General features: G+C 49.0%; 2 protein-coding genes across 3 annotated transcripts; both read left to right on the top strand.

Annotated features, from left to right (window-relative positions):
* The first annotated feature begins 207 nt into the window (after window positions 1-207).
* Window positions 208-12199, top strand: C1RL (complement C1r subcomponent like). Of its 2 annotated transcripts, XM_008683517.2 has the most exons (6): window positions 208-370; window positions 928-1156; window positions 6550-6739; window positions 7993-8118; window positions 8260-8334; window positions 10163-12199. In XM_008683517.2, exons 1-6 carry the CDS (start codon window positions 288-290, stop codon window positions 10933-10935), a joined length of 1476 nt encoding a protein of 491 aa, XP_008681739.1. In that variant the 5' UTR covers window positions 208-287; the 3' UTR covers window positions 10936-12199. The 2 variants fall into 2 exon arrangements, with proteins under 2 accessions (XP_008681739.1, XP_008681740.1); XM_008683518.2 differs by lacking the exon at window positions 928-1156 and having other exon boundaries at window positions 215-370.
* A 2502-nt stretch (window positions 12200-14701) lies between these two features.
* Window positions 14702-23374, top strand: C1R (complement C1r). The gene is made up of 11 exons (XM_040642120.1): window positions 14702-14850; window positions 15585-15813; window positions 17097-17289; window positions 17822-17968; window positions 18068-18264; window positions 18509-18656; window positions 18767-18888; window positions 19978-20056; window positions 20394-20549; window positions 21807-21881; window positions 22306-23374. Coding segments are annotated over exons 1-11 (2118 nt in total). The 5' UTR covers window positions 14702-14848; the 3' UTR covers window positions 23076-23374.
* Window positions 23375-27912: the final 4538 nt, after the last annotated feature.

The raw sequence follows: 27912 nt of genomic DNA, 5'->3' as shown, positions 1-27912 counted from the left end.
AAAATTAGTTTTAAACAGTACAAGAGTCAAGAGTTGGTGCCTTCCCGGCCCCCTGATACTTTCTGAGGGTAAATGGGGTTTGGGAAGTGTTTTTCCTGTGTATTGTGGTGGGCAAACTATTCCTGAATCAGACAGCAGGTGGCGCTCAACCCAGAGAATTAGGAAAAAGGGAACAGTGGAGAATTACTTAACTCATTTCCAGTAACTTCTTCCTCCTCCCCCGCAGGGCCTTCCCCAGCCCCACCTCCTGTTCCCTGGTGTGGGCCAAGTCCTCTCGCTGGTTCCAGATGTCCAGTTCCAGATGCCTGGTCTCAGAGTGGGGAAATGCCCACTGGAGAAGCCCCCACCCCACAAGCTGCCCAGGCAAGATGTGAGTGTGCCCACGGAAAGGCCTGGAGGAGAGGAAAATGGCGGGCAGAGGGAACGGTGGGACCCAGGGACGTGCACACACACGCACACACATGCACGCGCACACACACAGAACCAGTTACTGCCGGGGAACTGGAAAGTTGCCTGTAGCCTCTAGCAGCCTTCCCTGGAGTTGGTCAGGCTCAGAGCCAGGAGGACTAACATATTTAAACGTCCCTCCCTCCTACCACCATTGCTCCCCCAGATCCCAGGGTGGGATTGGGATTTGCCAAAGCAGAAAACAGCGCCCTACTTTGATTGAGACTGTCCTGGGACACGAGCAGTGGTGGAAAACTCTAGAGTCCAAGCTTAGGTGGGCTGGGAGGCGGAAGGAATCAGGGTGAGGAGGGGCATTAAGGGAGGAGCCAGCAGGTGCCCAGGCCTCAGGGGCAGAGGCCACAGCGGCAGATGCCTTTGCGGGCCTCTCTATTTCTCAGCTTCGCCTGCCCCTGTTCCTCATATTTCCACAGGCCCCAGGCCATAGGCGTGTGGCCATATCTTGCTCTCACCCACTCACAGGTGGTGGCTACTCCTCTGGGGAGTCCTCCAGTCTTGCCCCACGCAGGGCTCCGTGCTCTTGGCCAAGCAGCTACCCGAGCAGCTGACATCCCCTGGGTATCCGGAGCCATATCTCAAAGGCCAAGAAAGCTCCACTGACATCGAGGCTCCAGAGGGCTTTGCCGTGAGGCTGGTCTTCCAGGACTTCGACCTGGAGCCGTCCCAGGACTGTGAGCAGGACTCTGTCACAGTGAGCTATCGTGGGGGTCCTGAAGGGACTCTGGGAGGGAGCCTCCTGGCCTGGAGCCCAGAGGCAGGGGGACGTGGCTGTGCCCTGAATGGCAAAGAATGGATGAAGAGCCCAAGTCAGGAGCCCAGGCAGCCTAGTTGGGGGCCAGGTCTGCCCCAGGGCGCTGCCTTCCGCCAGCAGCCCTGCCTGCGCCCCTGCTACCATCTGGGCCCCACAGAGCAAGAGAGAGGGCGGCGGGGCAGGCCCTGCCTTTGGAAGTTGTACGGAGGGACACACACATACTGCAAAACCCTGGCGTCAAAGAGCAAGGACTCACACATCAGTCAGTAAAGATCCACCAAGTATCTGTGGAGTGCAGGCTCCGTCTGATCAGGAAGCTGGGCCTAAATAATAACAAAAGTTTAGGTGACTCTTCAAGCTGCAGGATAAGGATACTGTAAAAACAGCACTTTACATTATCTTTTGGGTTTAATTTCCTTCGTATCAAAATAATCCATGCGCGGAGTTCTTGTAAAAAATAAGTATACGACAAGGCTTATAATGAAAACAGCAGCCTCCAGCCTTCTTCCCAGCCCCAGCGCCTCTCCCAGCGGCAGCGCCTATGAGCCACGCAGCTGCTCCATCTGGCGTTTACTTCCATGTGTATAAATAGCATGCTTATTGTGTTACTTTTTTGCATATGATCACTTAATTTCCCACTATAGAAGGTGAGGACTCGCTTTACGTCTCTTAGACCTTCACCGCATTGCCCCACCCCATCCTCCCAAGCTACCATTATTAGCATTTTTTGTTATTTTCATTGTCATGACTTTAAAATATTCCCTTCTGAGCACATGGTGTACAATAATTATGTGTCCTTGCTTCTCCGGCTTTTGGGTCTCCCAGGAGTCAGTAATCGCATAGAGTTTTTTTGGGTTTTCTGTTTGTTTTTGTTTTGATTTTTAGTTTGCTCAGTTCTGTCTGTAACTAAGCTTCCCCAACTCTTAATCTCCTCTCGACATAATCAACTACAGATCCCAAGCTCTTGGTCCTCCTTTGCATTGGTGACCTCCCACCCAAAGAGCTGGTGATGATTTATCTCCTCTTTCTGAGTTCCTTGCTCTCTAGAGCCCCACGCGTTCTGGAAGTTCCCTTTTCCCTCCTTTTGGGCATTTCCTGTATCTGTCCGTGCTGGAACTAAACCCCATACCATTCTCTTTCCTGGTTTAGTCCCTCATTTTGGAGGAGCACATTCTGCTCCAGAAAGGGTATGAGGGAATAAGCTGTAAAGGATCTCACATACCCCCAAATGCCTTAGTTCTACCCTCACAGTTGATGGATAATGGGTTGGGGATGCATTCTGGATTACAAGCCATTCTCTCTCAGAATTTTGATGAGACGGTCAGCTTGCTCTAGTGTTGTTAAGTCTGGTACAAGTATGATTCCTGGTCCTTAGTTTTTTCTGTCTAGAACTTTTGGAACATTTTCCTTATTGCCACTATTCTAAGTTTTCATTCCCAGGTACCTTGATGCAAATCTTTTTGTACTCATTGTACAGGGTTTTTTAATCTAGAGACCTTTTTTTAAGATTTTATGTAGTTATTTGAGGGAGAGAGAGTGAGAGAGAGAGAGAGAGAAACCATGAGAGGGAGGAGGGTCAGAGGGAGAAACAGACTCCCTGCCGAGCAGGGAGCCCCACGCGGGACTGGATCCCAGGACTGGATCCCAGGACTCAATCCTGGGACTCCGGGATCATGACCTGAGCTGAAGGCAGACACTTAACCAACTGAGCCACCCAGGTGCCCCTGATCTAGAGACTTTTTAAATATAGTCCTTCAATTCTGGGAATGCTCTTGTTTTGTTTTGGTTTTTGGTTTTTTTTTTTGGTTTTTTTTAGGCTTCTGAGCCTATGTCTGTTTATTTTTTATTTTATTTTACTGAAGTATAATTGACATACAGTGTTATCTTAGTTTCAATTGTGCAACATATTGACAACACAATTCTATACATTGCTCTGTGCTTACCCCAAGGAGTGTAGTCGCCATCTGTTATTATAATATTATTGATTAGATTCCTTATGCTGTACTTTTCTTCTCATTTACTCATTTGTTTAAGTTCTTATTTAAATTCCAGTTAGCTAACACACAGTGTCATATTAGTCTCAGGTGTACAATATAGTGATTCAACACTTCCGTACAACCCCTGGTGCTTGTCATGACATGTGAACTCCTTAATCCCCATCACCTATTTCACACATTTCCCCACCCACTGCTCTTGTATTATTTTTTAAATAAGTTCCAGATGTCTGCTTTCTTTATTTTCTCTTTCTGGAGAAAGAAAGTAAATTTAGCTCTTGTAAATTCAGGACTGATTCTCCAGTTTTATTAATCCATTCTGTTCTGTTTTCCATCTCTTTTTGCTCCACTTTCTGGGAGATTTCCTCGTTTTAAATACCAACTTTTTTTTTAAGATTTTGTTTATTTATTTGAGAGAGAGAGCAAGCGTACAAACAGGGGTAGGGGCAGAGGGAGAGGGAAAAGCAGACTCCCCACTGAGCAGGGAGCCCTACATGGGGCTCGATCCCAGGCCCCTGAGATCATGACCTGAGCTGAAGGCAGATGCTTAACCAACTGAGCCACCCAGGGGCCCCTTAAATACGAACTTTTTATTAATTATTTTCTGCTAATGTTTTTTTTCATATCTAAAAGCTCATTCTTATCTTCCAAACATACCTTTGTATAGAATATTGTTCTCGTTTCATAGAGGCAATATCCTTTCCCTCCCCAGGGATTATTTTTAAATGTTTCTTCTGTTCCTTGTATTATCTCTACTTCATCCAGTTTCCCTTTTATTGTTCATTTGTTTTGGTCTCTGCTTATCATGTTAGAAACTTTCGTACAGTGTCTGAGAATCTTTGGCCGTCCATATTTAAGAGTGAAATACTCAGACGGCACTGGGTGCTCCATGTGGATACCTACAATTTGTGAAGTGACGGGTTTGAAAATAGAGTTCTCAACAAGGTGACCTATTTGTGCTGTTGGGGAACCTCCCAAATATTAGCTTGTGGCTGAACTCAGATCGGAATCCTCTGGTCTCCTGCTCAGGCTAGCCAGCATTCGGGTAAACAAGCAGAGGAGGGAATCTCACTGCTTGATAATGTAGACTTTCACCTAAGCCCTCTGTTTCCTGCACTGGTCTTCACCTCCTCTGTTGAGTGTGCTGGGGGACCCCAAGTCCAGGGTCTGGCTCGTGCTCAGGTCATCTGCTAGCATGAGCTGAGGGAGTTGCCTGGACGCACAGGGTGGGCAAAGGGACCTAGAGTTCTGAGGTCTCCCCACGCCGGCTTTCCATCACCCTTTCCTCCATCTTCATCCTCGGGGGTGCCTGGTTACCCCAATTTCTGAAAATTCTTGGGTTCTGTGCTGAGAACCTGCTTGCTTTCTGGTGGCCTCCACCTTTGCAGGCTCATTGCCTTTTGTCCATCTCTGTCCCATCTTCCAAAATGTCGACACCCCTGCTCTGCTGTCACGTCCTCTCACTTCCTTGCCCTCGATCACGTTACTGCTTCAGATTTTCCTGGAAGTCGGGACTATGCTTCGTTTAATTCAGCCTATGTCTGTTGAGCACCTGGCTTGAGGCCCTGCTCTTCTCAGTCGTGGGCAGTTTCCATCCAGGCCTGACTCTTCCCTGTCATGGAGGGAGTTCAAGCCCAGGAAGAGGAGCCTTCCCTCCTCTCTGCTTCCAGAGCAAATCACACAGACACCATAAATGCAGAACTTAAAACCCTGGAGTCCAGTTCCATTTTTACTTTTCAATATACTCCACTGGCCTGTGGGCTCCTCGGTAGCAGAACTGTGTGTTCTTCATATCTGTACCCCCAGCACCTATCACAGTGTCTCACACATGGAACATAATCAGTACCTGTTGAAGGGATGAATGAATGAATGAATGAGTGAATGAAATCCAAGCTTCTGGAACACACAACAGAATGAATTTGGGATGAGCAAGTGTTTAGCGTCCTCCTCACCACTGTTTCTTGTGCAGACTCTGGACAACTGTCATGGGGCCTGATATTGTCCTGGCTAGAAGAGGCCTCATGGACCATTTTATAGGAGGAAACTGAGAGCTGGGGTTAAGAAATCCGCCCCCCTCAATCGTGTCACACAGGGAGGTGGGGCAAAGTCTGGAATTTAACATAGGTCTGAGGACTGGGAGTCGGGTGTTCATTGTACTTTGCTTAGTTAGACTCCTAAGTCGTTTTAGTTAGCCAACAACTCATGCGGAAGGGTAAGAGGAAAACTGGAGCAGTTAACAACCAAGTCTGTCAATAAAGGACAGTTTCCTAGAGTAAAATGCTTCTTCCCCATGAGTAGGTCTCTTAAGTAGGGACATTAAATATGTTAATGTCCTAAGGGAGGAAAAGTATTGAGACATGCCCAAGCAAGACATTCTAGGTGATTGAAAACTTTTCTTTGTGCCAACTTTCCCCAGTTACTGTACTCATGGAGCTGGAGGGAGCCTTAAAGGAATTTGAGATTTGGGGAGAATGAGAGAACAAAGAGCTAGCAAGAACCCAGGATATGTAGGTCATTATGAAAGTCAGAAATCAAATGAGCTGACCAGTGAGCTGTGTGCCCAGAGAAGAGATTAGGCATGAAGCATGGGCCAGGGGAACTCCTTCCAAGGTGCCCTTCCTTGGGTTGGGGGACCCACAAGAAGGGATTTGAGCAGGGGGGAGGCAGGCAGAAGGAACAGAAGCAGAGACACCCTGCTTCAAGCACGTAGTAAAGCAACCTTAGCCAGGGTACACACACCGTGTACATTTTGTGTCCGTAGATTTCATACCTTGTCGGGGGCTTCACTTAAAGTTTCTGGGGTGAGAGGAGGAACATTCCAAAAGGAGAAGAGAAAAAGCTAGGAACCCAAGGGGCTCGAGTCTTTGCAGTCTTGCTGCTTCACAGATGTTGGCCACTGCAAGTTATTCAGACGAGTGGAAGGTGATGGGGTGGGGGAGGTGAGACGGGAAGGACTTACGTCTGCATACTTGTCAATTCAAGGCTGTGGTGCCATAGGTCTCATGTGGAGCATCAGGGAGTCCGTGCAGAGCAAAATAGACGTGGTTCCTACCTTCTTAGAATTTATAATCCAGCAGGCAGTTTGGAGAAACCCTGGAGCTTCTTGAAAGTAGGAAGCCCCGGTGGGCTTTACGAGATACTTACGGTAAGCTAAAGAAATACACTAGGTATCCGGTCACGGATAAAAGATACCTGGGGGTCAGTAATAGGACAGGACGCTCCTTGAGGAAAGCTCCCCGAGGGACAGCTTCTGAGCCCCAGAGGTGTGCAGACCTTCTAGAGGATGTGGCCCTGTGGTGCAGATTCACCCCACACCTGCCTGCCCCCCCTCCCTTTCAGATCACAGCCAGTGGGATGGATCCAAGCCGGTTCTGTGGGCAGCAGGGCTCCCCGCTGGGCAGCCCCCCTGGTCAGAGGGAGTTTGTGTCCCCCGGGAACCGACTGCGGCTGACTTTCCGAGCCCCCGCCTCCTCTCAGGATGGGACCACTGGCCTCCACAAGGGCTTCCTGGCCCTCTACCAAGCTGTGGGTGAGTGTCCCTCCTGGGTGTGCAGCCTCTGCCTATAGCCATGGCCCCTTGTCTCCTGAAGGGACAAGTGGAAGTTTGAGTGACCCCACCGCCCACCCCTGCTGTGCCCCTGCTGCTGAGCAGCCCAGTTAAAGGGGCAGCCGTGGCTCAGCTCCAGCAGTTGTTTCCATGCGGATGTACAGGCCCGATGCTTGCACATCATCTCTTCTTTCAAGAGAAGCCGCGAGTCCAGATTTTTTAAGTGAAATTCTGGATTTTCAAATGGTAACTCAGGTTTTTTTGAAAGATAATGCATGCACATGATAAATTTTTTTTAAATAAAATAATACGGTAAATAAAAATAATATAATATGGGAATAGTGTAAGAAGTAAGTCTTTCTCTGATCTCTGGCCCTTAGTCCCTGGCTACACTGTCTGGAAGCAACCCTGTTGTCCACTTCCTGGGTGTGCTTCCAAAGACATTCCATGCCATTCAAATATACATATTGTTGCATGGGGGGTGGGGGAGGGGTGCATAATATTCACAGTGTCTTAAATTGAGCATTTTTTACTCAATAATATATCTTTTTTAAAAGATTTTATTCATTTATTAGAGAGAGAGCACGAGCAGGGAGAAGGGCAGAGGGAAAGAGAGAAGCAGACTTCCCACAGAGCAGGGAGCCCAGCTCAGGGCTCGATCCCAGGACCCTGAGATCATGACCTGAGCCGAAGGCAGACGCTTCACCGACTGAGCCACCCAGGCGCCCGTCAATAATATGTCTTAACGATCATCCCATATACACGTGGCTAGCATTGCCTAATTCTTTTTAAGGACCACGTCGTGTCCATTTGCTGCGCGTCCTGTATTTCGCTGGTCCTCCGCTCCTACTCTGCAGCCACAAGCAGTCCTGCTGCGGATATCCCTGTATATACATCCTTGCGCCTGCGTAGGACGGCAAATTCTTAGAAATGGAAATGTTAGGCAAAAAAGCATTTGCAATTTAAGTTTTGGCATTGCTAAATTTCCCTGCAAAGAGGTTTTGCTGATAGGTACTGATTAGCCATGTATGAAAATGCCTGTTTCCCCATACCCTGTTTATCACAGTTATTTTCCATTTCTTTAATCATTTTTTGTCATGGATGATCTGATCAGTGAAAAATAGTTCAAATGTTCTAAATGAAAGACTGTGCAAATCACACTGAATATGGCCCTGGGCCAGAATCAATCCCTGGGCTGCCAGTTTGGGGTCCTCCTGACTACTGGTTTCCGACAGGTGTGACCCACAGTCGGCCCATCGGCCAGGCCAGGGGAGCCTCTGAGGCCACCAGCGCACCTGGAGACCACCCCTCCAGGATCCAGAATGCCTGCCGGGAGCCCTATTATCAGGCAGTGCCAACAGGTGAGTCCCCGCCTGCGCCTGCGGGAGAACCGGCTCCTATTGCCTCCCTCCCACCAAGAGGCCGAGGCGCTCTGGGCACCTCCCACCCCCACCTCCCAATTCTGAACCTGTTTCTCTGCCTCCCCTCATTTCACTCCTCAGGGACACTCACCTGCACACCCCAGGGCCCCTGGAAGGGGACACAGGATGGGGAGGAGCTTCCTCACTGCGTGCCTGGTGAGTAGTGACCTCCCAGCGCCCACCCAGTGGCCGCTTCCTGAAGAAACCTCAGCTGTATGTGGGGCCCGTGGGAGCGGCACACGGAGGGTTAAAGGAAAGCCTTAGGGTAGACAGGGAGAGATAAAGGCAGAAGGGGCAGAAGAAGAGGGGAACCAAGAAGGTCCAGAAAAGGAGAGGCAAGAATCTTGTCCCTTATTCAGGATCAAGAGATAACTGAGAAAGTAAAAGCATAAAAGAAGTTCATCAGAGGGGACAGTAAAGGAGAAGAGGGTCAGAAGAGCAGAAGGAAGAGAAACCCCTCTCTCGGGATGGTCTGCGTTAAGGATACACAGGCTCTCTGTCCCCAAAATATCTCCCTACCTACACGCCGCAGGGCCAGGAAGTCGGCCATGTTCTTAAGACTTTTTATTAAGATAAAATTTATGTAACATAAAATGCACCATCTTAGCCATTTTAAAGTACACCATGCAGTCATTTTTCAGTATATTCACAAGGTCGCGCCACCATTACCACTAATTCCAGAACATTCCCATCACCCCAGAAAGAAACCCAGCACCTCCAAGTCCCCCTCCCCCACCCCCTGGCAACCAGGAATCTACTTTCTGTCTCTGTAGATTTGCGTGTTCTGAACATTTTCTATAAAGGGAATTGTGCAGCATGTGGCCTTTTGTGTCTGGCTTCTTTCATTTAGCCTGTTTTCAAGGTTCATCCATGTTGTAGCAGGTGTCAGGATTCCATTCCTTCCCATGGATATACCACCTTTTGTTCATCCATTCATCAATTAAAGGACATTTGGATTGTTTCCACGTTTTGTCTTTTATGGATAAGGCCGCTATGAGCGTTCGTGTACGAGTTTCTGTGCAAACATATATTTTCTGTTCCCCTGGGCTTATCCCTAGGAGTGGCATTGCTAGGTCACGTCGCACCTGCAGGCTTCACTTTTTGAGGACTTGCCAGGCTGTTTTCCACTGGGGCTGCATCCTTTTACATTCCCACCAGCAAGATACGAGGGTTCAAGTTCACCGTTTTTGAAATCCATTTTTTTGAGGTGAAGCACTGCCTTTCTAACCCAATCTGAATAAATTTCTCAGATCTCGCTCCTGACCCTCAGAAAGCTCTCAGGCCAGGCTGATGCAGTGTTTGGGGAGTGGGTTGGGGGGCAGGTGATGGCGGAAAACGTCAACGAGGAAGGAAGGACACAGAAAACAGAGGCAACAGGCACTGAGGACAAACTGCCTGCTGCATGATTTAGCTCAGGATGGCCCCACCAAGAGTCTGAAGAAGAGGCCTTACAATGTCCGAGGGATGGGGAAACAGGTGAGGGGACCAAGAGCACACTTACTGTGATGAGCACCGAGAAACGTGTAGAGCTGTCTGATCACTATATTGTGCACCTGAAACTAACATAACGCTGCATGTTAATGACACTGGAATTAAATTTTTAAGTCCTATTATTAAGGTAAAATAAATAAGAGTGATTCTTTTTTAAAAAGAAAATGTCTGGGGGCGCCTGGGTGGCGCAGTCGTTAAGTGTCTGCCTTCGGCTCAGGGCGTGATCCCAGCGTTCCGGGATCAAGTCCCATATCGGGCTCTTCTGCTGGGAGCCTGCTTCTTCCTCTCCCACTCCCCCTGCTGTGTTCCCTCTCTCGCTGGCTGTCTCTCTGTTACATAAATAAATAAATTTTAAAAATCTTAATAAAAAAAATTTAAAAAGAAAATGCCTGGGGCAGGACGGGGGAAGAGACAGCTTCACAGAAGCAAGTCTTTAACAAATGCATCTTAATACAGCTGCTGATGTCCCCTGTACCTCTCTCTTCTCTCGCAGTCTGCGGCCGGCCCGTCACCCCCATCGCCCAGAACCAGGAGGCCCTGGGTTCCTCCAGAGCCAAGTTGGGCAACTTCCCCTGGCAAGCTTTCACCAACATCTACGGTCGCGGAGGCGGGGCCCTGCTGGGCGACAGGTGGATCCTCACGGCCGCCCACACCATCTATCCCAAGGACGGCATCTTTCTCGGGAGGAACCGGAGCGTGGATGTGTTCCTGGGCCACACAAGCATCGACGAGATGTTGCGGCTGGGGAGCCACCCAGTGCGCCGCGTGGTGGTGCACCCGGACTACCGCCAGCACGAGTCCCACAACTTCGACGGGGACATCGCGCTCCTGGAACTGCAGCGCGCCGTGCCGCTGGGCCCCAGCCTGCTCCCGGTCTGTCTGCCCGAGCGCCAGACCCTCTACCGCAGCGGCGTGTGGGGCTACGTCAGTGGGTTCGGCGTGGACAGGGGCTGGTTAACCACCGAGCTGAAATACTCACGGCTGCCCGTGGCCCCGCGGGCGGCCTGCCAGGCCTGGCTGCTGGAGAAGCAGAGGTCTGAGGTGTTTTCTGCCAACATGTTCTGCGCTGGGGATAAGATGAGGCAGCAGAGTGTCTGCCAGGGGGACAGCGGTGGTGTCTATGTGGTATGGGATGAGTGCGCCCATCACTGGGTGGCCACGGGCATCGTCTCCTGGGGCGTCGGCTGTGGCAAGGGCTATGGCTTCTACACCAAAGTGCTCAACTACCTGGACTGGATCAAGGGAGTGATGGACGGGAAGGACTGACCCTGGGGGCGCTTGAGCAGTGCCACTCAGCGGTGGAGCTGCTTAGGAGGGAGGGCTGGGCTCAGGGATGGGGACGGGGACAGGGAATCCCTATTCAAGTGACTGCTGCCCTGTCCCCTGTGCGAGAGAACTCCTCCTCCTTCCCAGCTCCCCTGCCGCTGCCGAGGACTCCTCCTCTTCCTCCTCTTCCTCCTCCTCCTCTTCCTCCTCTTCCTCCTCCTCCTCTTCCACCTTCCTTCTGTTTTGCGCTTGGCCCACATCTCAGCCAGTTTCGCTTTAAACTTCATCTCCTGCGGAACACGGCTTCTTCCCTACTCTCCCGGGAGACTGTCACCTTCTCATCCCCTGTTCAAGTGGGGTTATGGGGGATGTGGTCTTAAGTGCTTTCATTTCCAAAACATTCCAAAGCCCCTCTAGTTGGCCTTCACACATTCAAACTATTGGCTTCAGCCCGCACCATATCTCCTAGCTGCAATCCTAGTAAATAGCCCATTTTGACTTACATGTTCTGCATACCAGGCTCTTCACGGGTAATTTCATTGACTCCTCACAGCAAGTTTGCAATGGAGGTGTTATTATCCACATTTCACAAATGAGGAAACTGAAGCCCAGGGAGATAAAGTGACTTGCCCAAAACCCACAGCTGGGATGGGACCGCCATGGGCTTCCCAGGACACCATGATAGCTCCCGATTGTCTTCGAGACCTACTGTGCTTCCCCTTCCCAATCCCCGCATCCTTACAGGTCCTCCCTGGGAATTCCTGCTTCGGTGAAGATGACAACAACTGGCTCACACTTTCCTGCTGGCCCCATCTCCTGCAGACCCCAAGCTGAGCCCAGGCCTGGGCTCGATATTGGAGCTGACACCCACTAACGCTGCTGGACACCCGGGTCTGGGCTTCACCTGAGAAGACCAGCTCTTTGACTTTTAATAAGGTCTTAAGGTGATTTACAGTGAAAGACACAAGTAAAATACAATTGTTCAAATGGGAATAGAAAATTAATACCATAAAGCAGAAGAGAGCAAATTTGCTAGCATTGAAGGTCAAGTTAGCTACCTCATTAAAGGTTAAATTGATCTTTGAAATACAGCAGGATTCGAAGTTGTACATACATGTGGTTCCTTCGATGTTTTAAACTGTTTTTAAACCTAGGTATAAAAGGCTATTAAAAACACCCTAGGGGCGCCTGGGTGGCTCAGTCAGTTAAGTGTCTGACTTTTGGTGTTGGTCAGGTCGTAGTCTCAGGGACGTGGGACTGAGCCTGTAGTAGGGCTCTGTGATCAGTGCAGAGTCTGCCGGGAATTCTCTCTCCCTCTGCCCCTCCCGCTTGTGTTTGCTCTTTTTTTCTCTCTCTAAAATAAAATAAATAAATCTTGGGGCACATGCGTGGCTCAGTAGGTTAAGCGTCTGCCTTTGGCTCTGGTCATAATCCTGGGGTCCTGGGATTGAGCCCTGAGTCGGGCTTCCTGCTCAGTGGGGAGCCTGCTTCTCCTGTTCCCTCTGCTTGTATTCTCTCTCTCTCTCTGTGTCAAATTAATTAATCAATTAATTAATTAATCTTTTTTTAAAACACTTTAAAATACCCTATTTTTCTGCAATTACTAAACTTTGCTAAATTGTATTTAATGAACATGTACTTGTTTTATTTTATTTGTTTTTATAATTGAAAAAAATGATGTTTCTCCCTGCCAGGGCAGAAAAACACATACCTATATCTATAGAGCTATATAGATCCAGCTGTCTGGATCTACCCACAGAAAGTAACATACCGTTACTTTAGTAGAGAAACTTTTTCCCCCAGAACCCAAACCTAAGAGGAATAAACAATAAAACAGACAATCTCTTCAATACTGGTCTTTAAACCAGTGCAGGAGTAATCTTCGTATGGCTGTTTCTTCTTTCTGTCCTTGGTGTAAGTCAAGGGTACACGACAAATGTGCAAGTCAAAGTCTCTGAGTGGCCGGGCAGAGGGGAGGCAGGCCGGGACTGAGCTGATGAAGCCCAGGTTTGTCACTTTGCAGCCATGGTGTATGATGCCAGGACAGAACTCAGAATCCCTGGGATGGACAGGAGAACTTCAGTGAAGACTTACCTTCTGGGACCACCTGCTCCTCACCTGTGGTCTCTGCCATTCTTTCTCCACTATGAACACAACACGCACGCGCACACACACACACACACACACACACACACACACACAGTGCTGTCAAAATGCTAATGCTCAGTATTCCCCTTCTTGGGACGCCTGGGTGACTCAGTCAGTTAAGCGTCTGCCTTCAGCTCAGGTCATGATCCCAGGGTCCTTGGATCGAGTCCAACATTGGGCTCCTTGCTCAGCAGGGAGCCTGCTTCTCCCTCTGCCTGCCACTCCCCCTCCTTGTGCGCTCGCTCTCTCTCTCTCTCACACACACATTCTGACAAATAAATAAATAAAATCTTTAAAAAAAAAAAAAGAATCCCCTTCTCTCTTGTCTCCTCATCTAGTCCTTACCCTTCTCTATCTTTTGTCTTTTCTGACCTGACAAGGTGATGGGTCATATCAGGGAGTATGTCATGGATCAGCCCTGCCATCAGGTTCATTCCTCAGCTCTGACATTTAGGCCTGCTGGAGGAGCCCTCCACACCCTGGTTGACCTCACCCATTCCTGTACCTGCTCTCTAACCACATGCAGTGATGACTTGGTCACTGCCTAATGGTGAACTGCCCCATCTTCGTGAGTCCTTGCAATCCATTGCTTGGGAAAGTGCCTGGCGTATTAGATAGGTAGTCCATACATGGGTGAATGAGTGGGTAGGTGGGTGGGGGGAAGGAGGGATGAATCCAATTGGAGAAACAAGCAGGATAGACTATCAAGGCCTCCAAGTCGGAGGCCAGCTCTGCCTGAGCCTCCCTCTGGAATCCAGTGCCGTCAGGTATTTGAGCCATGGAGAGTTGAGCAAGAAAGGCTTCCACAGAGAGCAAACTTTTAAATTAGGAGACTATAGCCTGATGCACAGCAGAGACAAGAGTGCCCCCCCTCCCGGAGGCCTGGCTTTCTCTCAGAAAAGACCAAGTCACCGTTGGTCCACAGCCACACTGTCTGCCTAGCCGTAGGCAGCCATGACTCTCAGGGGTTCACACACCTGAGCAGATGCCCAGACGAAGAGGATGTCTCTACCCTCACTCAGCTTCCCTTGCGTCTCTAACAGCCAAGTTCACTGGCAAGTCTGAGTTCACTGAAGTGAGGAGGAAGGGTCTTAAAAGAGCCCCTAGTGCAGCTGCAGGGTCACCCTGACATAGCAATCTGTGTTCCATGTTTAAGTGTCATTCATGGGGAAAGCAGGCTGGGGCTCTTCCATTCTCTTCCGTCCGCTCCTGCCGTGCCCTCTCTGCCTTGTGCTTCCTGTCACACCATCCTGGACTTTAAAACGCTGGCCATTCCTGGGTGACTAAGGGCAGGAAGAACCAGATTCGTGGACCAGGGCAATGTAGAAAAGAGAGTCCCCCCTCAACTGCGATTTCCATTGCCTTTGGCGTCAGAACCTTGTAAACACAGCAGCAGTTCCTGAAGAAAGGGAGAATTCAGATCAGATTTAGAAAACGAGAAGTCTGGGCTTCCGACCAAAGGCTTTCTCCATTCTGAAAACTCGGGCGCATCTCCTTGGCCCTTCCCCAGGCCGGCCAGCAGGTGGCACCACCATCAGGGATTTCAAAACCAAAACTACATTAAACTGCAAACAGATTTTTTTTTTTCGTTTTGTTTATGCAAATAGTCCATTCCCTACAACATTCCTCCCGGAATGGTCCCCTCCTTCCCCTCCACAGTCATTCCCTCCCCCTTGCCTCCCCTGCATGACCGCTCTCTCCGTCAACACAGAGTGGATGAAGACGCTGTCAGGAGAGTCCTGGATCCAAAAACTGGCCTTGAGAAATGTGAGTAAGGCTGATGGGGCCCTGGGAGGGAGGGAGAAGCCAGAGGAGAGAATCCTGGGCATGGGACGCAACCCTGCTCCCAAATTCATTCGGGGAGACAGGAACACCCCTCCTTCCCACATACCTTACCTATTCCCGTAGGCACACGCATGCACAGGCAAACACATACCCCCCCATCCCTCCTCCTGAGGAGGAGACCTTACACCCATGAGGCAATGGCCATCTTCCCTGCTTCCTCCCAGCTCATGGCAGGGGAGCAGCAAGATGAAGGGACCCACTGTGCCCACGAGGGGTGTGCTCAGTACATGACTCCATATTCCATAGGACCTTTCTCCCAGAGGCCTTTGCCTCTGGATAGGAGCCTTTGGAAGCCCCATCAGAGAGCCATGACTGGAAACCCTCGCCCTCCATTAACTGGTCCCAAGCCAGCCCTATTCCGGGAAGGGGAGGGGAGTGGTGGGAGAGGGCAGGGGAGGAGGATGGGGAGGGAGGTACAGGGCGTATGATGACCTCTAGACTGGACATTGCCCGAGGGGAGGACACCCAACGCCGCGGCTGCAGAGACCAGCCTCGCCACTTCACCACCCCCACCTAGAACATCTCTGCAAGGTCTAAAATGGCCAGAGAGGAAAATACCGAGTGGTATGACCATCCCAGCCCCCACCCCAGGCACTGCCCAAATGGCAGGGGTGCCGCACCCCTCCAGCACCAGACACCCACTTTCTTGTCGGCAGGTGGCTCTTATATCTCCTGGTGCCGATCCTGTTCTGCCGAGTGGGAGACTCCATCCCTGTTTCGCAGAAGCTCTTTGGGGAGGTGACTTCTCCTCTGTACCCCAAGCCTTACCCCAGCAACTTTGAGAAAACCACTGTGATCACAGTGCCCACAGGATTCAGGGTGAAGCTCATCTTCTGGCAGTTTGACCTGGAGCCTTCTGAAGGCTGCTTGTATGACTATGTCAAGGTAGGGGATCAGGTTGGGAGGCAGAGGGAGAGCTGGGTGTCTCTGGAAACTGAGGACTTGTGCTCTAATCAGCCTGGATAGCATTCCCCACCCACGGACATAGCCCCAGCCCTGCAAGAGCTGATGGCCAAGTGGAGTTCGGAGAGTCCGGTGACAGCATGGATGGGGCGTCCCCTGAACTTAGAGGCCCTTAGTGAGCACTGAAGGGAGAAACACAGGGGAGGGAACGCACAGGCCTCACTTCCAGGAAATGTACTGTCTATAGGAGTCAGAAAAACCTTCCCCATCGGCTGACTTGCTGGGGGTCTTTGGAAAACTGCTGTGCCTCGGTTTCCCTGTTTCCGTGTAGAATATCACCATGGCTGCCTTCCTAAACAGGAACATGGGGAATAGAACCGTGTGAGGTGGTAGCTCAACAGAAGCCTCAGCAAGGTCCATGGGCTCAGTCTCCTCACCTCTGTAACAGCCAAGTGTGCCTTCCCAGTCTCAACTTTCCATATCAATAAAAAGGAGATTCTAGATTCGGGATTCAAGTAGAGCCTACACACATGCAGTAAATACCATTCCCAGGAGACCCTCTGGAGGTTACGAGAGAATAACATGAAAACGATACGTCTTCTACCCCAGAGGACTGGAGAAGTTTGCAGGGTTGGGGGGAGGGGTCTTGGTGGCGGGGATGGTGAGGGATGGGGTGGGGGCAGGATGTCTTCCACTTCTGAGGGGTTAAGGAACCTGTGAAGAAAGTGGGAAGCTAGGTGATGCTAGCCCGTGCAGAGGCTGGAGAGGCTCCCACTTAGCTGAGCGTATCAGGAGGCACGGCTGGACGTGAATGGTTCGCACAAGGTGAGGTGGAGTAACTGGACAGAAAACTCAGCAGACCACTCCGGTCCCCAGGAATGAATGGGTGCTAAGGGCTGTGTGGAGACAACCAGATTCCAGTGGAAGATGAGCATGGCAGGTGGTGGAAATGAAGAAAGGTCTGAAACATGCCAGGGGACAGAGAACAGGGAAGGGGTGATGTACCAACACAGGATAATATGCCAGGAGTTAGCCACTGAAGACTCAGATGAACGGATGAAAGTCACTGGGGGAACAAAAAGAAAGCAAGTCACCAAGGGGAGGTTTACAACAGCCAGAGCCCCGCGGGGAGAGACCAGGTGGAAGCTGGTCCAGCCGGGGGGTCACCACTCACTCCTCGGGACAGGAGGAGGACTTTGCTGACCTTCCACGTGGGACGGGTCTCCTCAGCTGCTCTTCTTCCCACCCCTGTCTTGCTCCACCAGATCTCTGCTGACAAAAAAACGCTGGGGAGGTTCTGTGGGCAACTGGGTTCTCCACTGGGCAACCCCCCAGAAGAAAAGGAATTTATGTCTCAAGGGAACAAGATGCTGCTGACCTTCCACACGGATTTCTCCAATGAGGAGAATGGCACCATTATGTTCTATAAGGGCTTCCTGGCCTACTACCAAGCTGTGGGTGAGTGGCCCCTAGGTGTCTTTTTTTCTGGCTGTAGGCATGATGCATGGGGACCAAAAAAAGGGGAATCTTGAATCCACTGAAGCAGGAAGCCTGTCCTTCCTTATTTTTCCCCTCAAGAGAGCTTTTTCCAGGAGAGGCCTGCCAACTTGGATTCTGTCACCATGGGCCAGTTCCCAGAAAGCATTAGAGTGGCCTGAAGCTGGGGCTCCTGGGTGGCTCAGGCAGTTAAATGTTCAACTCTTGGTTTCGGCTTGGGTCATGATCTCAGGGTCATGAGATTGAGCCCTGGGTCAGGCTCTGCACTGGGCATGGAGCCTGCTTAAGATTCTCTCTCTCCTTCCCCCTCGGTCCCTTCCCCCACCCCCCAAAAAAAGAGAGAGAGAAAGAGAAAGGCCTGGAGTTCCAGGTAGCCAGGAGACGATTTTGTCTTTAGTGCGTGTCTCTGGTGCATGACCTTTCTGAGAGCAGAGCCATGGCAGAAGTCCCCCACAGGCAGGAATTTAACCCTTCCTTCTGGAATGTCTTCCAGACCTCGATGAATGTGCTTCCCAGCGCAACTCAGTTGAAGAGAATCTCCAGCCCCAGTGCCAGCACCTGTGTCACAACTATGTTGGTGGCTACTTCTGTTCCTGCCGTCCAGGCTATGAGCTTCAGAAGGATGGGCATTCCTGCCAGGGTAAGGTTGGGGCACTGTGGGAGGGAGGCAGGGGCCAAGCAAGGACTGCGGGGCCATCCAGAGAGTCCGTGGTGACCCCCACCCTCTCTGCTCTCACAGCCGAGTGCGCCAGTGAGCTGTACACAGAGCCATCCGGCTACATCACCAGCCTGGAGTACCCCCGGCCCTACCCCCCTGACCTGCGCTGCAACTACAGCATCCGAGTGGAGCGCGGCCTCACCCTCCACCTCAAGTTCCTGGAGCCTTTCGAGATCGATGACCACCAGCAAGTACACTGCCCCTATGACCAGCTACAGGTACAGCCATCCTACTCCCTGAGGCTCTCCCTTCCTCCCATCCCTGCTTCCCGCTAGATCCTCTGGCCAACTGGGACAGGAATGACCAACGTCGCACACGGGCTAGGCAAGTGGGTCCTGGGGATCCCTTTACTCCTCCAGCTGAAAACATACACACAAAGCAGAGTTCCCACCACCACCACCATCCTGGCCCAGTGGGAAAATGTCTGAACTGGAGAGATGGCCCTCCCCTCTTCCCCACCAGATCTATGCCAGCGGGAGGAACATCGGCGAGTTCTGTGGGAAGCAGAGACCCGCTGACTTTGACAGCAACAGCAATGCGGTGGATCTGCTGTTCTTCACAGATGAGTCGGGGGACAGCCGAGGCTGGAAGCTGCATTATACCACCGAAAGTAAGGTTGCCTGGGGGCCTCTCTCACTGGCCAGCAACAGGGCAGAATCAGACGGGACAAAAGAAGGACAGTGGTTCTGAAATAAATATGTCCTCTGGTCTCCCCGACAGTCATCAAGTGCCCCCAGCCCCAGACCCTAGACAAGTTCACCATCATCCAGGACCTACAGCCTCAATACCAGTTCCGTGACTACTTCATTGTCACCTGCCAACAAGGCTACCAGCTTGTGGAGGTAAGAGCCTAGGGCCGACGGAGAGAGCGGACCCAGCCCTCCAGGAGCAGTTCAGGTGGGTAGGTTCCTACCAGATTTAGGCTGAGCCCCAGCTGGCTTCACACATGTTTGGGCTGGAAGATCACCTGGTCTACCTGCTCTCAAACTTGACCTCACATTGAAAACCCTTCGAATTTTAAAACACTGATGTCTGAGCCCCTGCAGAGACTGATTCCATTGGTCCTCCCAGGGCAGCTAGGATTACTTACAGCTACCCAGGTGATTCTAATGTACAGAGAAGTTTATGACCTACTGGCCTAGCGTGATAACGGTAGGATTTAGGGACTGAAAAGGCAGGGTGGAGTGCAAGGAGTGACTCACTCAACATCACAATGATTTTGTACAGGAGGACTGGAACCAAATCTCCTAGTACATGCCCAGGGCTTTTTTATGCACAATGGTGTTCTCACCCTGGGCCCCCCACCCTGTCCTCAGCTTTGCAGGCTCAGGAAAGACCATGGTTTTATTGGTTAATTTCACGAAAGCTGGTAAACTAAAATACTATTTTAAAAAACATACAATTGGAGTGACCCTTGGGTCTACCAAGCTCGTGTTTTGTTTTGTTTTTTTTTTAATTTAAAGTTGTGGGGTTCAGGGGCACCTGGCTGGTTCAGTCCATAGAGCATTCGACTCTAGATCTCAGGGTCGTGAGATCAAGCCCCACGTTGGGCCTGGAGCCTACATAAAATGAAATAAAACAAAATAAAATAATATAAAATAAAATAATAAAATAAAATAAAATAAAATAAAATAAAATAAAATAGTGGGCATCAACTGGACCGTAGTGGAAGCAGACAAGAGTCTGGAGAGAGAATTATCGGGTCTGACAATCAGCCCCTGCTCTGACTTTCCCCTGCGTGACTCAGTGCTCCCATCTGCAACTCTGGTTCGAGGAAAACAAAGGAGCCACATCCATGGGGGTGCAGAGGTCTGAGAGCCTGAGAATGTCTGACATTCCCCGCTACTCCAGTGTGGGAAAGGCAGGAAGGGAACCACAGTGCCTCCTTGTGCTAACAGCACCTCTACCTCTGTCTGCCTCTTCTCAAACAGGGAAACCAAGTGCTGCTCTCCTTCACAGCTGTCTGTCAGGAGGATGGCACCTGGCATCGTGCCATGCCCAGGTGCAAGAGTAAGTCACAACTCAGCAAGTGCCTGCCCCTGGGGAGCTCCCACCCCCCAGCCATGGAGACCTAGGCTATGAAAGGAAGAACCCCCCAAAACACCCTCCCCCCTCACTTGTCCCTTGAAGCCTATGGCCCACCTCAGGAACCAGTCAGCAGCGCTGGTGGGCTCTACCTAGAACTAAATTTTACTCCATCTAGTTCCTATCCTTCACAAGCGCCCCCGACTGACCATATTTCCCTAAGGTTCTCAGCCTGTTCTGTGGGCAGAAAACTCAGGTTCTTCCCACAGACTTTCCAGTACCATCCCTCTCAGCTCTCATACTGCCCTGTGTTCTCTCCAAGTCAAGGACTGTGGGCCACCCCAAAGCCTGGCTAACGGGGCCTTCAATTACATCACCACAAAGGGGGTGAACACCTACCAGTCCCGTATCCAGTACTACTGCCAGGAGCCGTATTACAAGATGCACACCAGAGGCGGCATCAGCGAGACCGCACGAGGTAGGGACCCATGCAAATGGCAGCCTTCTCCCTTCCATCTTCTCAGGACGTCTTCTGAGATTTTCCCAACATAATCCCTAGGGGATGTATATTGAGGTATCTGCCCTGGACACTGGCTTCAGGGGCCTAAAGTACAGTGCCAAGGAGCATCTAATAGGGTTGAAGGAGGCAACTGAGCTGATACAAAGAAAGTCCTAAGTCTCATAAACAGTCGGCTCCCTCCCACCACCAGCATGACCATTACTACTGCCACCCTCGCAAGCACCATCATCATCCCCACCTCCACCTCCACCAACACCACCTCACCATGATCACCAGCATCACCACCAGCATCACCACCATCATGACCAACCCCCACCTCTACCACCACCAGCAACACCACCACCCCACCACCATCATCACCACCATCATCACCATCATCACCACTGCCCAACCCCCCACCATCACCACCACCCCTACTATCACCACCATCACCACCACAACCACACTACAGCTAGATCACTGGACTTCCCCCAGCATTCTCCCCACATAGCCCCCAGACTACTATGTTGTGATTTTTTTGCGTTTAGGCTTACTAAATGACTCTCAAACTCATCTTCAAAACTTTTCTTTAAAATGAACTAAATCACATGCTTTGTAGGTTTGAAACATCCAAAGGAAAAAAAAATCTTATATATAGATTATATGGTATTATTTAAGAGCTTGGCTCTGAAGTTAGACAATCTGCAGTTTGCATCTTGGTTCTGGAACTTAGAAGTTCTGTGACCTTATGCAAATTATCTAAGTTCAGTTTCCTCCTCCAAAAAATGAAGATAATAATGCATCCCTGAAAGTGTCACTGCAGTGCCTAAATGAGATAACGTAGATAAAGTGCTTAGCAACATGCATGGTGCACTGTCAGCAATCAGAACATGGAGCTACCGCTACCGTCTACTATCCCACTACCAAGATGCAATCACTGATAAGATTTTCCTACGTTCCTTCCAGTTTTTATGTCTACTTTCCATAAATAGGGATCACATCAGAGTTAAGTGCTCTGATTTTTTCACTGGACATTAAAACAAAAATATATGTAGAGAGCCTCTCAACACTTTTGATATTCCATCCGTATGTATTTGAACCTTTTCCTTTGTCCTTGTCCATGTCGTTCCGAATCTCCTGCCTCCCTGTCCTGCACACTCAGTGCCCATTGGCCTCTGAGACCTGGTTTCCCTGTCCACAACCTCCCATCCTGATCATAGCCCCCTCTTCCCGCAGGGGCCTATACCTGCACCGCTGAGGGCATTTGGAAGAATGAATGGGAAGGATCGAAGGTTCCTCGCTGTTTGCCAGGTGAGTGGAAGCCCTCTGGGGCCATCCCCAGTGCCTTTTGCAGCCCTGCAGGGCCTCAGGAAAAGAGTGGAGACAAAGTGAATGGAGAGACACTCCAGCTTGAGGTCAAAAATAGACAAAAGGAGTAAGGGAAAGAGGGAGAAAGGAATCCAGAGAATCAGACTCCGTCCTGACATTCCTTTTTCACTGAGCAGATGGGAAGTCTGGGAATAAAAAGAGCAAGAAAACCCCCAGGAAGAAATAAACAAGAACAAGGAGAAGAGGCTGACAAAAGGCCAAAGACAGAGGGTGTGTGGGAATGGGAGGAGAAAGAGGAAAGAGCCCGGAGCCGAAAGAGGGGCCCTAGGGGGAACTGACTGACCACAGAAGGGAAGAAGGCGGGCCAGGCCTGACTTGTCTTGCCTTCCCTGTCTCTCCTCTCCAGTGTGTGGAAAACCCGTCCACCCTGTGGAACAGAAGCAGCGCATCATTGGAGGGCAAAAAGCCAAGCTGGGCAACTTCCCCTGGCAGGCCTTCACCAACATCTATGGGCGAGGGGGTGGAGCCCTGCTGGGCGACCGCTGGATCCTCACAGCTGCCCACACCCTCTACCCCAAGGATCACGACGCACAAAGCAACGCCACTGTGGATGTGTTCCTGGGCCACGTAAGCGTGGAAGAGATCACAAAACTAGCAAACCACCCTGTCCGCAGGGTCAGCATCCACCCAGACTACCGCCAGGATGAGTCCCACAATTTTGAGGGGGACATCGCCCTCTTGGAGCTGGAAAATAGTGTCACCCTGGGCCCCAACCTCCTCCCCATCTGCCTCCCTGACAACGAGACCTTCTATGACAGGGGCCTCATGGGCTATGTCAGTGGCTTTGGGATCATGGAGGAGAGGCTTTCTTATGACCTCAAGTTTATCCGTCTGCCCGTAGCTAAGCGAGAGGCGTGTGAGAGCTGGCTCCGGAAAAATAAGAGGAACGATGTGTTTTCTCAAAACATGTTCTGCGCTGGGGACCCGTCTCTAAAGCAGGATGCCTGTCAGGGGGATAGTGGAGGGGTCTTTGCAGTGAAGGATGAGAACAATGATCGCTGGGTGGCCACGGGCATCGTCTCCTGGGGCATCGGGTGCAGCAGGGGCTATGGCTTCTACACCAAATTACTCAACTATGTGGACTGGATCAAGAAGGAGATGGAGGGGGAGGGATGAGCCCAGAATTTACTAGGTCAGAATCCAGAGAGCAGCGCATAAAAAAAATTATCTGACCAGTTATTGATAACCACTTAGAATCCATATTAAAATCACTGATGCAGAAAGATACCGTGTGAAATAAATGCTCTTTTCTATAACCCCATCCCTGCTCGTCACCTAAAACAACCCAAAAGTCACCTTTCTTTCCTCCAAGGATTACAGAAGATATATTCCACAATCTCTACTTATCATTGTTCTTTTCCATTTTTGTACCTTTGGATAATTGAAACTCTTTCCAAATAAAATTTTATGAGAAATTCCAGTGTGCAAAATGAGTTAAAAGCAGTATTTAATCAATATAAAAATATTTAGTGAGATCATACTTAAAATACTTAGGAAGGTAGGGGCACCTGGGTGGCACAGTCAGTTAAGAATCTGATTCTTTTTTTTTTTTTAAGATTTTATTTATTTATTTGACAGAGAGAGAGGGAACACAAGCAGGGGGAGTGGGAGAGGAAGAAGCAGGCTCCCAGCGGAGGAGCCTGATGTGGGGCTCGATCCCAGAATGCTGGGATCACGCCCTGAGCCGAAGGCAGACGCTTAACGACTGAGCCACCCAGGCGCCCCAAACATCTGATTCTTGATCTCCACTCAGGTCTTGACCTCGGGGTTGTGAGTTCAAGCCCTGTGCTGGGCTCCACATTGGGTGTGGAGTCTACTTAAAAAAAAAAAAAAAACAAAACTCAGGAAGGCAATGAAAACAAAAAAGTTTATGCACACATTTACAATTAGGATTATAGATTCAATATTTTCCTTTTTTTTAAAGACTTTGTTTAGTTATTTGAGAGACAGAGCATGAGAGCTGGGGGAGGGGCAGAGGGAGAAGCAGACTCCCCGCTGAACAGGGAGCCCGATGAGGGACTCAGTCCCAGGACTCTGGGATCATGACCTGAGCTGAAGGCAGACGCTTAATGATTGAGCCACCCAGGCACCCCAATAACGATTTATTTCTAATTTTGTTTTGATTGTACAATATGAAGAAAATCCTGATTTTCCCATGCAGGTAGTTGCAAATACAACAGGTTTTTTTAAAAGCTTACTTTCCGATGTCTAAATATTCCTCTCTTTTTTTTTAAAGATTTTATTTACATAATCTCTACACCCAGTATGGGGCTCGAACTCACAACTCTGAGATCAAGAGTCACACGTTCCACTGACTGAGCCACTCAGGGGCCCCTCTAAATATTTCGTAAGAGAAGGAGTGGTGTGAAATTTTTGTTTCCAAGTTGAAGGATTAACAATATTTTCACATAACTTGTATTACTTAAGACACATTTAAAGGTCAGAGAAGGACCTGAAACTTGGGATAAGCATTGTAGGTATTTATAATAGGAAATGGTCATGATGTTATTGCACAACTGACTCTTCTGGACTTGTTTGAACAACTTTACATGAACTGACATACACAGGCCTGAATTTTAAAAAACTAATTCAGGGGCACCTGGTAGCTCAGTCATTTGACCATCTGACTCTTGGTTTCGGCACAGGTCATAATCTTGGGGTCTTGAGATTGAGCCCCACATTGGGCTTCGTGCTCGGCACAGAGTCTGCTGGAGATTCTGTGCCTCCCTCTGCCCCTCCCGCATTCATGCTCTCTCTCTAAACAAACAAACAAATAAATAAATAAAATCTTTTTAAAATAATAAAAAATAAAAAGACCAGTGCAGAGTTAAAGCCTTCCCAAGGAATGAGAATTTTTAAGTCCAAATGCAGGTCTGCAAACCCTTATCTGACACTCTCAGGGCCAAGTGCCTTTCAGTGCTCAAGATCTTACAGGTTTCAGAAACATAACATACTGTCTATTCTGTAATGTCCCCAGCAGGGTCTAGGGCAGCACTCTAGGGCGACAAAACAGAGGAATAATTTTTTGAAAAACATCTGAATATTCACAGTATATGAGAGAAATAAAGACTCTAAATAGCTACCCATCAGGTCAGGTTTTGCCACTAAATAACTTTTGGTGCCAAACTATTAAAACACTCTTAGTTTTTGGGGCGCCTGGGTGGCACAGCGGTTAAGCGTCTACCTTCGGCTCAGGGCGTGATCCCGGCGTTATGGGATCGAGCCCCACATCAGGCTCCTCCGCTGGGAGCCAGCTTCTTCCTCCCCCACTCCCCCTGCTTGTGTTCCCTCTCTTGCTGGCTGTCTCTATCTCTGTCAAATAAATAAATTTTAAAAAATCTTTAAAAAAAAACACTCTCAGTTTTTAAGAGCACTTTAGATGTCAGGACTGTAGACTTCAGGATTGCGGACACGGCAGAAATGACAGGAAAATGTTTTCTTGTATCGTCTACACAGAAGCATCTGCAAGTGGTGTGCAGCGTGTTTGAAGAGCACATGCTGATTTCAGTAATTTAGTATTTTTCAGAAGTGAAGCACCTCCCATCTAATGGAGATGGGAATGGAGTGGGTGGAGGAAGTGATGAGAACAAAAACTGAAACGAAAATGAAAATATTCAACTATTTCTAAGGTTCCTGGCAAAGTTAAGATTCTGAGTCCTTTGTCCTTATCGTCATCATCAAAGGTGATCCCAGCAGAGCCCAGTGATGGCTCTGATCCCCCTGGTTCCCACTCCCCTCCTCCAAAGTCTTATGCGGCTTATCTTTCAAGGGCACCGGAATAAAAAAAAATAAGGATAAACCAATGTCCTATGAATAGACATCGGAAAAGAAAACACAAATTAAGGTTAAGGTTTGGGGCTTAAGCTAACTCATAGAAAAGAAAATACTTAAATTAAGACACCATCTTTTTAGCTGTAGGATTGGCAATGACACTATACTAGCTGGTGAGGATGTAGAGAAAACAGTCACTCATGCATTCCTTGTTGGAATGTGAGTGATACAAACTCTGTAAGGAGCAATTTGGCAACATGCAATCAAAACCGCAAATGCACATGCCTCTGACCCAGCAATTCCACTTCTAGGAATTTTTCTCTCAGATCTTCTCACATGTGAGATAAATGATATAGGTACAAGGTTAGTCATCGAAGCATTGCATATGATAGCAAAGCATTAGAACCCTGAATTCTGAAAGGTCTGGTACCAAAGTTTCAAGTATACTATGGAATATCCACATAATGAAATACAATGTAGCTATTCAATCTTAAATGAAAAACATAAAAAGCAGGGCAGTGTGTATAAAATACTACTATTTGTATAAAAAGAGGAGTGGGTATACATTGCTTTTATAGGTATAAAATATTGCTGGAAAGATATACAAGACACAATGGTGGTTTCTAGGGAAGGGCAGGAGTAAGAAGAAAAGTTATCACTCTATACTCTTTCGGTCTTTCAAGTTTTAAGTCATGTAGATGCTTTATCTAGTCAAAAAATAGATGGAGCTCAATTAAAATATTCTTTAATTTAAAAAATTTTCAAAGGGGTGGGGTGCCTTCGGCTCAGGGCGTGATCCTGGCGTTCTGGGATCGAGCCCCACATCAGGCTCTTCCGCTGGGAGCCTGCTTCTTCCTCTCCCACTCCCCCTGCTTGTGTTCCCTCTTTCGCTGGCTGTCTCTCTCTGTCAAATAAATAAATGAAATCTTAAAAAAAAAATTTTTTTCAAAGGGGTAACTTCATTGAGAAAGTGGGCATTTGGCAAAGATTGAAGGAACTTAGATATTCAGAGATCTAGGAAAAGGAATTCCAGGAAGAGAAAACAACCAGTGCAAAGATCCTGAGGCAAGAATATGCTTGATCCATTAGAGAATTGCAGAGACAGCCAATGCAGAATAATGTGAATTTACATTTTCAAAGGCTCACTCTGGCTGCTGAATTGAGGTCAGATTGCAGGTGTGAAAGGCATAAAGAAGACCAGTTAGGAAGCAATTATGGTAATCCAGGCAAGAGGTGATGGTAGCTCAGACCAAGAGGTAGCAGTGGAATTGATGTAAAGTGGTCATATTATGGATAAAATTTGCAGGAGGAACCAGTAGGTTTCCTGATGGAATAAATATTGGAGAGAGCTGAATGAGAGAAAGAGAGAAGTCAACTAGATGCAGAAGATTACAAGAGGAGCAGATCTCATGAAAAACAGAAGGAGGTCCCTTTTGCACATGTTGAATTTCAGATGCCTATTAGATTAAGGCCAAAATGGAGTAACAGGGATTAATTTACCCGCCCTCCTGTAACAAACAAGCAACAGCAACAACAAAAACATCAAATATATGAAACAATAGTTCTCGAAACATTAAATTCCAAGTAACCATGGACAATGATGGCCCTATGATTGCCCCAGCTTACTCCCTTGAGAGAGTTTCCAAGATGAGGTACTGGAAGGAGAAACCCAGGTAGCACTCAGCTGACTCCCTAGTTGAGCCAAAAATGCAGGGAGACCAAGGCTATTGAAGTTCACAGAACTGAGGATCAGAGAGAGGAAAGCCACAGAGAGAATTCCAGAGATCTGCAGAAGAGCCCTACAATTTTCTCACCCATATGTGAGAAAATTATTCAAGGATAGAGAAAAAAAGCTTTATGACATGATCGTATGGAACAGTAGCGGGCAATCAGTAAGGCTGGGCAAAGTGCCTGATCCCACCAGCCTGACTGAATTCATGGGGCATTAGGTAGGGGATGCAGAAGGGTCTTGCCTCAGTGGTAAGGAACAATTAGCCCTAGATTAAACGCTGCTCCGGTCCTATCTAACAAATGTTAAAAGCAAGACCCAAAAGGATCAAACTGTTTCCAAGTAACTTAACTGAGTCCCAGAACAACACTCCGGAATATTTATAGAATTACAAAAATATCCAGCACCCAACAAGATAAAATTTACAAAGTCTGGCAACCAATCAAAGAATAT

This window comes from Ursus maritimus, unplaced genomic scaffold (genome assembly GCF_017311325.1).
Source record: "Ursus maritimus isolate PB19 unplaced genomic scaffold, ASM1731132v1 scaffold_26, whole genome shotgun sequence".
NCBI lineage: Eukaryota > Metazoa > Chordata > Mammalia > Carnivora > Ursidae > Ursus > Ursus maritimus.
The sequence above is the reverse complement of the archived record's forward strand: the minus strand, read 5'-3'. Positions and strand labels throughout refer to the sequence as shown.